This window comes from Budorcas taxicolor, chromosome 1 (assembly GCF_023091745.1).
Source record: "Budorcas taxicolor isolate Tak-1 chromosome 1, Takin1.1, whole genome shotgun sequence".
Lineage (NCBI taxonomy): Eukaryota > Metazoa > Chordata > Mammalia > Artiodactyla > Bovidae > Budorcas > Budorcas taxicolor.
The window spans coordinates 109,781,789-109,798,660 of NC_068910.1; the positions used below are offsets into that span (position 1 = coordinate 109,781,789).

General features: G+C 38.6%; 1 protein-coding gene across 1 annotated transcript in view; it reads left to right on the forward strand.

Annotated features, from left to right (window-relative positions):
- The window catches only part of ADGRG7 (adhesion G protein-coupled receptor G7), a 65,434-nt gene that overhangs the window by 6,566 nt on the left and 41,996 nt on the right, over window positions 1-16,872 (forward strand). Inside the window, exons 2-3 of the mRNA XM_052647431.1 lie at window positions 13,361-13,474; window positions 14,518-14,622. Coding sequence (XP_052503391.1) covers window positions 13,361-13,474; window positions 14,518-14,622 — 219 coding nt within the window. The remainder of the gene's footprint in view (window positions 1-13,360; window positions 13,475-14,517; window positions 14,623-16,872) is intronic.

Sequence of the window (16,872 nt, forward strand, 5' to 3'; positions counted from 1 at the left end):
GGTATATATTAAAAATCAAGACAGTGAAATAATAAGCATTCTAACTTTAGAAGTTAAAAAAAGAGTAAATTCTAAAACTATGTTTGGCAGTAATGAAAATGAGAACAAATTAATAGAATGGAAATCAAAGAAACAAGAGCTGAGATCAACAAAACCAGAAGCTGGTTTTCCGGAAAGATGAATTAAAAAAAAAAAAAAAAGATATATTTCCAGCGAGGTTTCTTAAGACAAGTTCTAACCCTTGCACGCCTCCTGAGCTTCCGGGACCTCAGAAGCCCTGCCCCGCTTCTGGGACTGTGCTTCCCTTTCTCGTCATCCACTCTGGGGCCAACCATGCTGCTCCGGCTTCCCTGACTGTGAGGGGAGGCTGTTCACAGTGTGGTGTGAGAAGAGGTTGCAGGTGTGGCCTGGGGTGTCTGCCTGTGTGAGCTCAAGGCCGCCTGAATGTGGGGCAGGACGGACATAAGGCAAGAAGGGGCAGCTGCCAGCCTCTGCCCTTAGGGCTCCGAGGAACCCACGGTTTCTAAATTCAGACCTGGATTTTCAGGTCCTTATGAAGGTATGTTTATCGTGGCATTAGAATAGAGTTTTCCTTTTACTTTTGTATAAATGGTAGGTAGGTCTTCACTGTAACTTGTCCCAGACCTTGCATAGCGTTGTGTTGCTGGCGAAAATACAAATTAGTACCACCCCTGTGGCGAGATGCTAATAACTGTCAAGATGTGAATGTGTACTCTTTGGCTCAGAAATTTCATGTCTGGAAATTTATTCTACAAATGGATTTGTACAACGGGTGAAGTAAAATGTATAGAATGCAATTTTGAAGCAGCAACTGAAAACAGCAAAAGTGCCATCGGTAAGGGGTTAAGTAAGTAAGGGCACAATCAGATAATAGAATATAATGCAGCTGTAAGGAAGATGTGGAAGTTTTCTGAACCACATGAAAAGATTTTTGACATTCATTAAGTGTAAGAGCAAGCTACAGAAAACGGGGGAAAACATAAGACTATAGATTCATCTTTGCTTATCCTTGTGAAAAGAAAGATTGAAAGAAATGAGTAGAAATTATTACTTGTGTATATTTGTGGATGGGGATAAGTGCTATTTTTATATTTCAACTCTGAAATATTACCTAATAAGATATATATTAAAATAAGACAGTTATTTGAAAAAAAAAACCACACAGAAACTAGTGAGGAAACTCATAAGCAAATACCATGGAAAACCTTATCCTACTTTGGTAGGATACTTTGGTCAAGTGGCAATTTTCTTAAAGAAATGCAAATGACCAAAATTTACTCCAAAATGAAGAGACAAAACAAGAATAGAACTATAACCATTAAAAGTTATTAGGTTTTTTTAAAATTAAGAAATTATATTCAAATACTACATACTATCTTAGATATATTAATACTATAAACTGTGACGGGGAAGATAATTCCAGAATAGTGTTATATGTAGGGGGGGGGGTGAAGAAATATTAATATAAAGGAATTCAAAGGATTTCAGCTCTTTCTGTAAAGTTTCATTGCTCATACACAGTCTATGGAATTCTCCGGGCCAGAATGCTGGAGTGGGTAACCTTTCCCTTCTCCAGGGGATCTTCCCAACCCGGGGATCAAACCCAGGCCTCCCACAGTGCAGGCGGATTCTATACCAGCTGAACCACAGCGAAGTCCAAGAATACTGAAGAGGGAAGCCTATCGCTTCTCTAGGGGATCTTCCCGACCCAGGGATTGAACCAGGGTCTCCTGCATTGCAGGCGGATTCTTTACCAACTGAGCTATCAGGGAAGCCCTAATGTCTGAAGCAAATCTGAGAGAAAGTTGCTCTTTTAAACCAGGATATGGTAGCTAGAGATGTCTTGTTATTTTCTGTACCTTGCATATTTTAAATATTTTATAATTTAAAAAGATTTTCACATTTCCTTGGTTACACAGAGAAGTTTGTCACAAAACAATTACAGTTAAATTTCTCTTCCTAGATTGTAAGCTGTTTGAGATCAAAATCCATATCTCTTAAAAAAAAAACTAATTGACTATTTTTAAATTTTTATTATTTTTAATTTTTAATTTATTTATCTTAATTGGAGGCTGATTACTTTACAATATTGTAGTGATTTTTAGAGCAGTTTTAGGTTTACAGAAAAATTAAGCAGAAAGTACAGAGAATTCCCATTTGCTGTCTCTCTCTCTCATCACCCCTCCCCCTCTATGGTTTCCCTGATGAATATCTTACACTGATGTGTTGCTTTTGTTAAAATAGACAAGCCAATGTTGACACATGATTATTAATATATAGGTTACATTATGGTTCACTCTTCCTGTTGTAGTGTTTATGGATTTTGACAAATACATAATGACATATTGTCACTGTTACAGGATCATACAGAATAGTTGACTGCCCTGAAATTCCAGTTCACTTCACCTATTCATCCTACCCTCCCTTCCCCAACCACTGATTTCTTTATTGTCTCTATAGTTTTCCTTTTCCAGAGTGATATATTTGGAATCACTGTATGCAGACTGGCTCCTTTCACTTAGCTAAATATATTTAAGATTCCTCCATATCTTCTGTGGGCTTCATAGATCATTTCTTTTTATGGCTGAATAATATGCCACTGTATGGATATTCTACAGGTGTTTTTTTTTTTTTTTTTAATCTATTCATGAAGGTCATCTGGGACTTCCCTGATGGCTCAGATGGTAAAGCGTCTGCCTACAATGCGGGAGACCTGGGTTCGATCCCTGGGTCGGGAAGATTCCCTGGAGAAGGAAATGGCAACCCACTCCAGTACTCTTGCCTGGAAAATCCGATGGACAAAGGAGCTTGGTGCAGGCTACTGTCCATGGGGTCGTAAAGAGTCAGGCATGACTGAACGACTTCACTTTCACTGAAGGTTATCTAGTTTGCTTCCAGTTTTAGGTGATTATATATACCACTGTTATAAACATTCAGGTGCAGCTTTTTCTGTGGGGGCAAGTTTACACTTATTTGGGTGAATGCCTAGGAGCATCCTAAAGTTTGTAGTATACATTTATGATTAATCTAAATTCACTTTCTAGTAATAATATATAGTCCCATAGGTAATGCCAGCACCTTATAGCAGATCTTCCCAATTCCTCATTCTCTTTCTTTATAACATTTCTTGTCATTCATTTCATTTATCCATAAGCTTTAATCATCTCATGTATCATTACTATTATTATTTTGAACAAACTGTTATTAGATCGATTAAGAATAAAAAAACTGAAAGACTTATTTTACCTTCATTTATTCCTTCTCTAATTATCTTCTTATGTAGATCTGAGTTTCTGACCTGTATCATTTCCTTCTTTCTGAAGAAATTTCCTTTAACATTTCTTGCAAGACAAGTCTTCTGGTGACAAACTCCCTAAATTTTTCTGAGAATGTCTTTTTTCTTTACTTTTAAAGGATAATTATTTGGATGCAGAATACTTTGTTGTTTTCATTCAGCACTAAATATTTAACTCTACACTTTTTTGCTTGCATGATTTCCAGGGGAGAGTTCCAGTATACCTTTTATACGTGTTGCTTTATAGGTATTTTTCTCCCTTTTGACTTCTTCTGAAATGATCTTTTTGTCTTTGACTTTTTGCTGTTTGAATAGGAGGTGCCTAAGTATAGGGTTTTGTTTTATTTTTAACTTTTATCTGAGTTAGTGTGTTGTCTAACTCTGAGGTTGCTGATTCTGTGATTTCTTGTCTGTCATGTATTTTGGAATAGTCTCAGCCATCAAAACTTAAAATGTCTCTTCAGTTCTTTTTGCCCTTTTCTCTCCTTCTGTTGGGCTTCCCTCATAGCTCAGTTGGTAAAGAATCTGTTTGCTATGCAGGAGACCTAGGTTCGATTCTTGGGTTAGGAAGATTTCCCTGGAGAAGGAAATGGCAACCCACTCCAGCATTCTTGCCTAGAGAATCCCATGAACAGAGCAGCCTGGCAGGCTACAGTCCATGTTGCAAAGTCAGACATGACAGCGACTAAACCACCACCACTCCTTCTCCTCGTCCCATTATGTATATGTTATACCATTTGTCCCACAGTTCTTAGATATTCTGTTTTTCACAGGTTTTTTTTTTCTCTTTTTAGTTTGGAAAGCTTCTACTGAATTCTTCAAGCTCAATGATTCTTATCAGTTTACTGATGAACCCAGCAAAGGAATTCATTTCTGTTAGTGTTTTTTGATTACAGCATTTCAATTCTTGCTTAGAATTTCCATTTATCAGCTTTTATTACCTCCTTGTTCTTAAAGATTGTCCATTTTTTAGTTAAAGCTCTTAGTATATTAATCATAATTATCCTTAATTCCTGGTCTGATAATTCCAGAATCTCTGCTGTCTATAAATCTGGTTCTGACGGTTGGCTTGTTTCTTTAGTCATTTTTTGCCTATCAGCATGCCCTGTAATTTTTAGTTGAGAATCAGACATGATGTATTAGGTAAAAGAAATTGAGGTGCCTTTAGTGTGAGGTTTTATGTTAGGCTGTGTTTTCTATTTATGGTAGCTGTAGGTGTTCCTTGCCAGTCAGTCTTCCCACCCCTACTTCCCACCCTTTAGGCAAACACTGTTCTGATTGTATCACCGTAGATTAGTTGTTATCCTTGAACTTCATAAAAAGAACCATATAAGATTTACTCTTTTATGTCTGAATACTCTTGTTAACATGTTTTTAAGATTCCTTGATGTTGTATATTATTTTATTACTAAACAATTAATAGTCTATTGTCTGGATATACTATAATTCATTTATTCAGTCTGCTGTTGATGGTGGTTTCCTTTTTTTTTTTTTCCTTTTGACTACAATAAATAAAACTTCTGAGTGATTTTCATGGCAGTCTGGTGGTTAGGATTGCATGGGGCTTGGGTTGATTCTTGGTCAGGCAACTAAAATCCTGTAAGCCACAGTGTGGCCAAAAAATAAAAAATATTTTAAAAACCTGCAAACTTCCGAGATTGGATTCCCTGGGAAACAAATTCTGAGTTGAAGGTTTTAGCTTTACTATATTAAAATTTTCAACAGGTGTTGTAGGGATCAGTACTCATGGGGAATGACAGGCAGGATTGGGTGAAAGAAGAAACTGAACTGCAACACAGCTGAAGGTGGGCTGGCCCTTCAGAGTTGCCCTCTGTGTATTAGCTATCTTGCTGCAGAAGAAATCACCCCGAAACCTAGTGGCTTAAAGCCACAATTATTTATTATCTGTAAGAATTCAGAATTTGGAAGCAGCCTGTGTAGTTCTGGATTAGGATGTCTCATAAAGTTGCCCTCAGATGGTGGCTGGAGCTGGGGTCACCTAAGTGCTTCTTCAACCATGTGCAGTGCCTGGGCTGGGAAGACTCAGATAGTTGAAACAGCCAAAGCTCCTCCAGCTTCCCTGTCTCTGTGTAGTTCCCCACTTGGTATCTCCAGCATGGAAGCTTCAGAGTAGCCAGGCTTCTTACATGTCTCCTGTAGGCTCAAGGCTTCTAAAGCATCTCCCTCTGAGTGAGAAGGAGCTAGGTGGAAGCCAAACCACCTTTTATGATCCCATCTGGAAGTCACACAGCACATTTCTCCCACCGTATTAGTCAAGACAGATACAAAATTCCTCTGGACCCTAGGAGAGACCATAAACCTGCTTCTCAATGGAGAAGTGTCATCGCTACAAGAGTGAAAGAGATGGAATATGTAGGACAGCTGTCTTTGGAAACTACTCTCTTTGAGGCATTGAGGCTGGGGAATGAGACTTTATTCCCTGGCATTGACTAGTCATGGTATGTGTCACAAGGCTCTTGTATGAGCTGATTCTCTTCAGGTGAGGGCAATTCCTTGAAAAGGTTTCAGCTGTTTTCTTAGTTGCCAACATCCCTCAAGGCTGGAGGTAGCTCAGTTGGTAAAGAATCTGCCTGCAGTGCAGGAGACCTGGGTTCGATCCCTAGGTTGGGAACATCCCCTGGATGAAGGAAATGACAACCCACTCCAGTATCCTTGCCTGGAAAATCTCATGGACAAAGGAGCCTGGTGGGCTGCAGTCCATGGGGCCCCAAAGAGTAGGGCACGACTAAGTGACTAACACTTTAGTTACTTACTCAAAGCTGGAGGAGTGAGTGCTTCAGTCCTAAAGGTGGCATACGATTGATTGCATTTGCTGCAGGTATTAGAAACATTCTAGTCTCTTTGTGGACATATATTTCCTTTATTTTGCATATTTATGTAGGCATGGAATTTCTCATCATATGTATGTGTATCTTTATTTAGCTTTATGTTCTTAGCAGCAGTTTGCTAGAGTTCCAGTTGTTTTGCAGCCTTAACAACATTTGGCATCATCCTTTTGTAATTTTAGCTATTCTAATCGGGTGTAAGATGATATTTCACTGTGGTTTTAATTTGCATTTCTCTGATGACTAATATGCTGATCACTTTCATGTGATTAGTGCCCTTCCGTATATCTTCTTTTATGAAGTATGTATTCAAGCCTTTTACCCATTTTAAAAAGTGGGTTGTTTGTGTTACTAATAACGTGTACTGTCTACAATTTACAGTCCTAATTTATAGTTATAGCAACACTTTCTTTGACAGAAAAGTACTGCAAATATTTTCTCCCAGTTTGTAGCTTCTATTTTTATTATCTTAATGGTGTGTTTTGATGAGCAGTATTTTAAGTACAGTTTATCAATATTTTTTTCTTTTATGTTTAGTGCTTTTTATGTCCTCTTTAAATAAAAATCTTTGTCCTAAAGTTGTAAAGATATTCATCTCCTATTTTCTCAGTGAAGCTTTGTAGTTTTAGCTTTTGTGTCTCAGGTCCATCTCGTATTGTGTTTTTTAAAAAATATTAATTTTTATTTATCTTCAGCTGCGCTGGATCTTCATTGCTGTTCAGGCTTTTCTCTAGTTGCAGCGAGCTGGGGCTGTCTCTAGTTGTGATGCATGGGCTTCACATTACGGTAGCTTCTCTCGTAAAGCACAGGTTCTAGAGCTCGCAGGCTTCAATCGACGTGGCCCCCACAAGCTCAGTAGCTGTGGTGCATGGGCTTAGCTGCTCTGCAGCATGTGGGATCTTCCTGGATCAGGGATGGAACTTATGTCTCCTGCATTGGCAGGCGAATTGTTTACCACCAAGCCACGAGGGAAGCCCTGATGTTGTGTTCTGAGTGTGGTATATTATCCAGTTAGTCTAGCACTATTTGTTGAAACGTTTTTCCTTTTCCAACCGAATTGCCTTGGAATCTTTTCAAAGAATCAACCGACTATATATATTTTATCTATTTCTAAACTGTTTATTCTATTTCGGTGGTGTGTTTGGCTGTTTTTATGATGATCTCATAATGTTTTGATTGCTATAGCTGTATAGTAAATCATAAAATTAGTAATGTCAGTGATCCAACTCTTTGTTTTTGTTGTTTTAGTTTTCTTTGGAGTTTAGTTGATTTACAGTGTTGTGTTAGTTTCAGATATACAGCCAAGTGAATCAGTTATATACAAATATCCACTTTTTTTTTTAAGATTCTTTTCCCATATAGGCCATTACAGAGTATTGAGTACAGCTCCCTGCTTATTTTGGCTTTTCCAGGTCTTTCACATTTCCATAATATTACAAAAAAATTTATTTGACTGCACTGGATCTTAGTTGCTGCATGTGGGATCTAAGTTCCCTGACCAGGGATTGAACCCAGGTACCCTGCATTGGGAGTGCAGAGTCTTAAATATTGGACCACCGGGGAAGCCCTCCATAACATCTTGAGATCAGTTTGTCAATTTCTACAAACAAAAGTTCTTTTGTTTTAGATTTTGGCTTTATCAATTTGAGGACAATAGACTCTTGAACAACTATGAGTATTTCACACATGCATAGTATATATTTCCACTTTTTAGATATTTTTAAAATACAATCTTATTTCTTTGTTTCCTGGCTTCTCTGGGTCTTTGTTGCCGCATGAGCACCACTCACGTTGCACTCTAGTTGCAGCGAGCTGGGGCTGCTCTCTAGTTGTGATGCGTGGGCTTCTCATTGTGGTGGCTTCTCTTGTTGCTGAGCATAGGCCCTAGAGTGGGGGCTCAGCCCACTGGCTTAGCTGTTCCATAGCATGTGGGATTTTCCCAGACCAGGGGTGGAACCCATGTTTCCTACATTGGCAGGTGGATTCTTTACTATTGAGCCACCAGGGAAGCCCCTTATTTAAACTCTAAAATTTCTTTCAGTAATGATGTCTTGCACACATTTTGTTAAATTTATTTCCAAAAATTTTATGAGTTTTAAGCTAAGTTGAATGAAAATGATTTAATAATTTTATTTTCCAATTATTTAATGTTAGCATGTGGAAATAAATATAGCTTCATTTATTATATTTTTGTTTTAATATAAATTTATTTATTTTAATTGGAGGCTAATTACTTTACAATATTGTATTGGTTTTGCCATACAGCAACATGAATCCGCCATGGGGATACATGTGTTCCCCATCCTGAACCCCCCTCCCACCTTCCTCCCCATACCATCCCTTTGGGTCATCCCAGTGCACCAGCCCCGAGCATTCTGTATCACGCATCGAACCTGGACTGGCAATTTGTTTCACATATGATAGTATACATGTTTCAATGCCTTTCTTCCAAATCATCCCACCCTTGCCCTCTCCCACAGAGTCCAAAAGACTGTTCTATACATCTGTGTCTCTTTTGCTGTCTTGCATACAGGGTTATCATTACCATCTTTCTAAACTCCTTATATATGTGTTAGTATACTGTATTAGTGTTTTTCTTTCTGGCTTACTTCACTCTGTATAATAGACTCCAGTTTCATCCACCTCATTAGAACTTTCAAATGTATTCTTTTTAATGGCTGAGTAATACTCCATTTTGTATATGTACCACAGCTTTCTTATCCATTCATCTGCTGATGGACATCTAGGTTGCTTCCATGTCCTGGGTATTATAAACAGTGCTGTGATGAACATTGGGGTACATGTGTCTCTTTCAATTCTGGTTTCCTAGTGTGTATGCCCAGCAGTGGGATTGCTTATTCTAGTAGTGTTTTTTTTTTGAGACACCTTAGGATTTTCTTTGTATTTGATGATGTTATCTGCAACGGAAGACAGTTCTACTTCTCCTTTTCTTTATGGTTTTTATTTCTCTTTCATACTCATATCACTGGTCAGCATCTTCAGCACAATGTTGAATAAAAGTGGTTATAGCAGTTATATTAAACTATTTTCTGTCAATCTTAGGGGTGAAAGTATCCAATGTGCATGCATGCTCAGTTGTGTCATGTTGCAACCTTAAGGACTGTAGCCCTCCAGGCTCTTCTGTCCAGACTTTCCAGGCAAGAATACTGGAGTGGATTGTTATTTCCTAGTCCAGGGATCTTCCTGACCCAGGAATCAAACCTTCGTCTCCTGCATTGCCAGGAGATTCTTTACCATTGGTCCACCTAGAAAGTCCAAAAAGCATCTAATATTACACTATTAAGTATGATGTTAGGGGCAGGTTCTTCATAGATGATTTTTTTATCAGTTTGAAGAAGTTCTCTTTTATTCCCTATTTGCTGAGAGTTTTAAAAAAAATGTCAGGTGTTTTTTGCCCCCTTTATTGAAATGATTTTTGAATTTATGATTATTGAAATGACTATATGGTCTTCCCCCTCTGTTCTAACACATAGTGAATTAAATAATTGATTTTCTACTGTTAAACCAACTTTGCACTCCTGGTATAAATCTCACTTTGTCATGATGGATTGTCACTTTTATATACTGCTGGATTTGATTTGCTACTATTTCAAAAAGGTTTTGGCATCTGTATAAATGAAGTTTATTGGTCTGTAATTTTTTTTTTCCTTATGATGTTTTTGTCAGATTTTGGTATCAGGGTTATCCTGGCTTTATGATATCATTTGGGAAGTTTCTCCCTTTCTCTATTTTCCAAAAGAATTTATATAAGATGGGTATTATTTCTACCCTAACTCAGTAGTAAAACTGTCTGGATTGGTAGTTGGTTGCTTTCAGGATTTTCTCCTTATTTTTGAGTTTTAGCAGTTTTACCATGATGTGTCTAAATGTGGTTTCCCCCATGTTTATTTTGCTTGTGGCTTTACTGAATTTCTTGGATCAAGTTTAAGAAGTTTCAACCATTATTCCTTCAGATATTTATCTGCTCTATTTCTTCTCATCTCTCTTTCTGGGACTCTATTTGCTTATAGATTAGACTTCTTGATATTTTCCCACATGTCCTAGAAACTCTGTTTATTTTTTAAAACATATGTTTTCTTCAGATTTGAGGGGAATTTACAGTCAGACTTTGTGTCTCCCTTCTATATGGCTCCTTCCTTTCTGGGCTATCCCCCTTCAATTTCCAATTGTGTGGTAACCCCAGATCTTCATACTTTCACCCATTAAGATTGTAGCTCTCTGCTGGTGTTTCAGCCACTCCTGCTATACAGACTGGGGAATTCTATAAACTTGCGATAGACTTCAGTTTCTCTCTGTTTTTTATTGCTGTCCAATGTCCTCAATTAATTATTTTAAAATTTTTGTCCAGAGTTTTAAGCTGTCACTTGTAGGATGATTAATATGGTACCATCTACACCATCATTCGTTTTTGAGATTGCATCCAAGAACTGCATTTCGGACTCTTTTGTTGACCATGATGGCTACTCCATTTCTTCTGAGGGATTCCTGCCCGCAGTAGTAGATATAATGGTCATCTGAGTTAAATTCACCCATTCCAGTCCATTTTAGTTCGCTGATTCCTAGAATGTCGACATTCACCCTTGCCATCTCTTGTTTGACCACTTCCAATTTGCCTTGATTCATGGACCTGACATTCCAGGTTCCTATGCAATATTGCTCTTTACAGCATCGGACCTTGCTTCTATCACCAGTCACATCCACAGCTGGGTATTGTTTTTGCTTTGGCTCCATCCCTTCATTCTTTCTGGAGTTATTTCTCCACTGATCTCCAGTAGCATGTTGGGCATCTACTAACCTGGGGAGTTCCTCTTTCAGTATCCTATCATTTTGCCTTTTCATACTGTTAATGGGGTTCTCAAGGCAGGAATACTGAAGTGGTTTGTCATTCCCTTCTCCAGTGGACCACGTTCTGTCAGACCTCTCCACCATGACCCGCCCGTCTTGGGTTGCCCCACGGGCATGGCTTAGTTTCATTGAGTTAGACAAGGCTGTGGTCCTAGTGTGATTAGATTGACTAGTTTTCTGTGATTATGGTTTCAATGTGTCTGCCCTCTGATGCCCTCTTGCAACACCTACCATCTTACTTGGGTTTCTCTTACCTTGGGTGTGGGGTATCTCTTCACGGCTGGCCCAGCAAAGCGCAGCTACTGTTCCTTACCTTGGACGAGGGGTATCTCCTCACTGCCGCCCTTCCTGACCTTCAACGTGGGATAGCTCCTCTAGGCCCTCCTATGCCCGCGCAGCCACCGCTCCTTGGACAACAGACTGGTTTCAAATACGAAAAGGAGTACGTCAAGGATGTATATTGTCACCCTGCTTATTTAACTTATATGCAGAGTACATCATGAGAAACGCTGGACTGGAAGAAACACACGCTGGAATCTAGATTGCTGGGAGAAATATCAATAACCTCAGATATGCAGATGACACCACCCTTATGGCAGAAAGTGAAGAGGAACTAAAAAGCCTCTTGATGAAAGTGAAACTGGAGAGTGAAAATGTTGGCTTAAAGCTCAACATTCAGAAAACGAAGATCGTGGCATCTGGTCCCATCACTTCATGGCAAATAGATGGGGAAACAGTGGAAACAGTGGGGGACTTTATTTTTTTGGGCTCCAAAATCACTGCAGATGGTGACTTCAGCCATGAAATTAAAAGACACTTACTCCTTGGAAGGAAAGTTATGACCAACCTAGATAGTATATTCAAAAGCAGAGATATTACTTTGCCGACTAAGGTCCGTCTAGTCAAGGCTATGGTTTTTCCTGTGGTCATGTATGGATGTGAGAGTTGGACTGTGAAGAAGGCTGAGTGCCGAAGAATTGATGCTTTTGAAGTGTGGTGTTGGAGAAGACTCTTGAGAGTCCCTTGGACTGCAAGGAAATACAACCAGTCCATTCTGAAGGAGATCAGCCCTGGGATTTCTTTGGAAGGAATGATGCTAAAGCTGAAACTCCAGTACTTTGGCCACCTCATGCGAAGAGTTGACTCATTGGAAAAGACCCTGATGCTGGGAGGGATTGGGGGCAGGAGGAGAAGGGGACGACAGAGGATGAGATGGCTGGATGACATCACGGACTCGATGGACGTGAGTCTGAGTGAACTCCAGGAGTTGGTGATGGACAGGGAGGCCTGGCGTGCTGCGATTCATGGGGTCGCAAAGAGTCGGACATGACTGAGCGACTGAACTGATCTGAACACCGTCATTATTGGACCAGAACTCTGCCTCCTGTATTCTTAAGCTTGGTTAATTTGTTCACCATCTACCCTGTCTTTTGGTTTAGGTTTAGAGTCCCAGTGTCCCCAGCTCAAAATAACCAGTCACTAGGTCCAAATCCTGTCTCAGGAGTGCTCCTGAGCTGATTGATCCCTAACATCCTTAGAGCCACTGTTTTCGATCAGGTTCTCATTTAGCTGGTCTCCTTTGCCTCCCAGCCTCAGTCATTTCCCATACTGCTTGAGGTGTCTTCCTAAAAAACATTCCTTATGATGTTACTCCCTTGTTTTAAGATCTGCCCCCCCTCCCTCACCGCCTGCCCCAGGCTTCTGCAGGATTAAATCTTTTCGGCTCGGTCTATAAAGCTGCTCACAGTGCCACTTATGTTCTGCTGTTGATCCACAAAGAACCAATGCTCCTGATGTGTCAGGCTTTTCCCTGTACTTGGACACATCAGAACTTTCCATGTTTTTGAACTTTTTGCTCTTTGTATCCTGCCTACATGTTATCTGACTTTTCTAAATTTAGTCTTGAAACCTGATGCTAAAAACATCCCCTCTTCTCTGGAATAGTTACCAGTCTTTCCTGGATGGTCTGCCTCTGTCTTCATCTCTCTTCTGAGTTCTTATAGCACTTGTAAATTTGCATTGAAATGGTTCGACTTTATCTATCTAATCTATTGACATAGATTACTGTTTCCTTCAGTAGATTCAAATCTCCCTGGACAGGGTGTTATATCTTTGAAATATGTTTTTTTTTTTTTTAATCCATAGCATCTAGTAAGCATTGTATATCCTGTGTAAATTCTGGGTTTTTTTTTTTATCATATTACAAAGAATATTTTTCAGCAATGGTCTTCAAAAATAGTGATTTTACATACAGAAATCAAAGGCCACAGACCCCAAAAAGGAAACTAATCAGCCAGTTCATATACTATTCCGTTATTTATTATTTCTTTAGGAACAGTTACCCCTACATCAAGCACCCCTATAGAGTTCTGCAAGAATGGTGGAACCTGGCAAAATGGCAGATGCATTTGTCCAGAAGAGTGGAAAGGACTGAGATGTACAATCAGTAAGTTACTTGGGATAATACTAGGGTGTGAGATTTAGGTGAATCTTATGTTTCTAAGGACAGCAGCAAAGCTTCTCGAAGCTCCTGTTAATTGCTATAGTAACAATGGGCATAATGATCATGAATTTAAGATGTGTTTATTAGCTGAAGAGTAAAAACTGAGTTTTCTTGTGCTATTTACCTGTATGTTCAGTACACTGCCTTTCTTTTCCAACTGTCAAGTTTCTCTGTAAAACTAATGGTTGCTTTTCTTTCTGACTGCAGCGTCTACTATAAGGCAATGGGTAATATGGTTTTCCCAGGTCCTTTCAAATGGTAATATGCCATGTTACACCATTTCAAATATCATAATTCCAACATACTTAACTTTTCTGAAGTCAAGATGCACCTACTTGTTCAAATATCTACTTAGGTGAAGTTTGTGTTTTTTTCTACCTTTCTCTTGGAGAGATGTTATTAAATCAATGGCTTGACTTGACTCAGTAGTATCTCAGAATCAAAGTTAAAAGCACTTCTTGATCTGCAGTGTGCTTCCCAGCACTCTACACACTTCATGCTGCCTGCTAAGGATTCAGAGCCTTAAAACTCACTCCAATAATTTACAACATTCTGAACAGCCAGGGTACACCCCCACAGAAACGCATGCCTTTCGCTGTTTGCTTTAACCTCCACCCTCTGTCCCTTTGCCTCTGTAGGCTCTATATCTTTGATTTTCAAGATTCCAACTAATGTAATACACTATCCTTTCTGATGTGTTAGTGCTCACATCCTACCTATACTGAGTTATATATTGTGCACATTGTAACTGAACCTGTTATATAATGTACTAGTTACTGTAATGGTAGTAACTTAAAATATGTTGTTGCTGGGTGGTCAGTGAGGCCTATAAGCCTTCTGTTACCCTTCAAATTACATTCTATAGGTTTTGAACTTTGGCTTTAATCTGGTTTGAAATTCAGAAAGAAAAATGATGAAAATTAATAATGAAAAAATTTTGATAATGATGAATTTATGATTCAAAAATATTTTTCTTTCCATTACAGTTAATTTCTGTGAAAACAGTACCTATGGGAGTTTTACTTTTAACAGAATTCCCGTGGGAAGATATGGATCTTCCTTGCAAGTATGTGACAAGAACACTGTAAATGGTATGTGTTTTCCCAAGCATCTCCTCTGTCTAGGCATCTGAATTGCTATGCAGGATCATACCTATCATCTCTCCAACTAGTTTTAGATCCCTGAAAGAGGCATCAGGGAAGATTTTGTTGAAGGAATTGGTTCCCTTTCATGATGCCAGTGTTCAGAGTTTTGGGTGTTAACTCACGTAATTCGATTTTCCTAAAAACTAAAATATAGATCAGTCAGTCAGTCAGTCAGTCAGTTCAGTTGCTCAGTCATGTCCGACTCTTTGTGACCCCATGAATCGCAGCACGCCAGGCCTCCCTGTCCATCACAAACTCCCGGAGTCCATTCAAACTCATGCGCATCGAATCGGTGATGCCATCCAGCCATCTCATCCTCTGTCGTCCCCTTCTCCTCCTGCCTCCAATCCCTTCCAGCATCAGAGTCTTTTCCAGTGAGTCAACTCTTTGCATGAGGTGGCCAAAGTACTGGAGTTTCAGCTTTAGCATCATTCCTTCCAAAGAACATCCAGGACTGATGGAACAGTAGTAAATTCCTTTTAATTCTTTTTCAATTGATTTATTCTTGAGGCCCCCTCCATCTCCTGGAGTTTGACCAAGTTGAGATCTGTTCTCTCAGTTACATAATTTATCTCAATTTTAAAGATTAGCTAGACTGTGGATTTATACCATATCTACTTTGAGACTTCATCTTTCTAGGTAGAAATGCCGCTGAGTCTGTCCAGCTAGTAGTCTTTCACCTGTTTGAATATTTTAGGTTTTCATCTTGGAACATTCTCTAGCTTCAGCATACCTTTTCTGAAGTGTGATAATGTTTTTTGCACAAAGGCTTTCCAAGAATAAAGGAGCAAATGATATTTTCTATTTCTAATCTGCTTTCTGATGATATCCAGGATTTTGATGACATATGTGATTTTAGTGTCAGATTGGGTAATATCTTCTAAGGGTCGCCCTTTAAATTCATGGACTCCTTTCCTGACTCCCACTGTGCCATGTGATTTCCCTAAATGTTTTAACAGCTCTTTGTTTGCATTGATTTTTATCTGACTAGTCCTCCTGCCTCTCATATCTTCCTGTGGGTCATCATTCACTTCCCTCATATCTTCCTATGGGTCATCATTCACTTCCCACAGAACTGGATATCACAGTAACTAACTCTAGCTTGTTTATGCAAGTGTTTGACTGAACTCCTGCAATAATGAAATTGAGAAAATTTTCACATTTTATTTAGATATTGATCTCTATGTGTGTCAAGTACTCTTTGAAGCACTAAATAAATTACATGTACTGCTCTTTCCGATGACTTTCTTTCCTTTATTCTAAGAGATTATTGAGACCAGCATTCCATTTGCTGAATCTAAATTGCCGCTGCCCACATATATCACACTTACTCAAGTATTCATTATTCTGTTCTTTACATAGTTCCTCCTAGCTTCTTGATAAGAGTTCAGACGTAAAAGAGGAGCTTCAACTATATTGGTCCTTACTTCCAATGATATGCCAACAGATACATACTGTCTTAATTTTTATGTTTTTTACATCTTAAATATTTCACTATAATTTACAAAAGAGATGTGGCTACAAAAAATAACTGTGTTATTGAATTGGGAAGAGTAAAAATATCAGTTATATACCCATCAAGGGATATCACAATTGCTTGAAATATATTACATTATTGGAACAAGAGAACCTTTCACTTGGTTATGTATTTTTCTTTTCTTAGTAATTAGTATGAAAATGTTTGTTACACTTATCTTTGAATTTCAGATTGAGCCCATAAAATAATTTAAATATATAGATTTCTAGGAAGGGAGGTTCAAGAGGGAGGGGACATATGTATACCTATGGCTGATTCATGTTGATGCATGGCAGAAACTGACAAAATATTATAAAGCAATTATCCTTCAATTAAAAATAAATGTTAAAAAATGACATAGATGTCAACAATTAGTAAATTTGCTTTTTAGTTCAGTTCAGTCACTCAGTCGTGTCCAACTCTTTGTGACCCCATGAATCGCAGCACGCCAGGCCTCCCTGTCCATCACCAACTCCCAGAGTTTTAGTATTATATTAATAATTACTTCTAATTAATTTGGCTTTATATAGCAAATAACCAAAATACTTTTAATGATTTTGAGTGGATAGGTTCATACTTGTAAGTAATATAGAGAAGATGCATTTGAACTATGGCCACATAAAAAATAATATCCTACATAAATGTTTAAAATTTTCATTATGCCATAGAGTAGAAGTGGA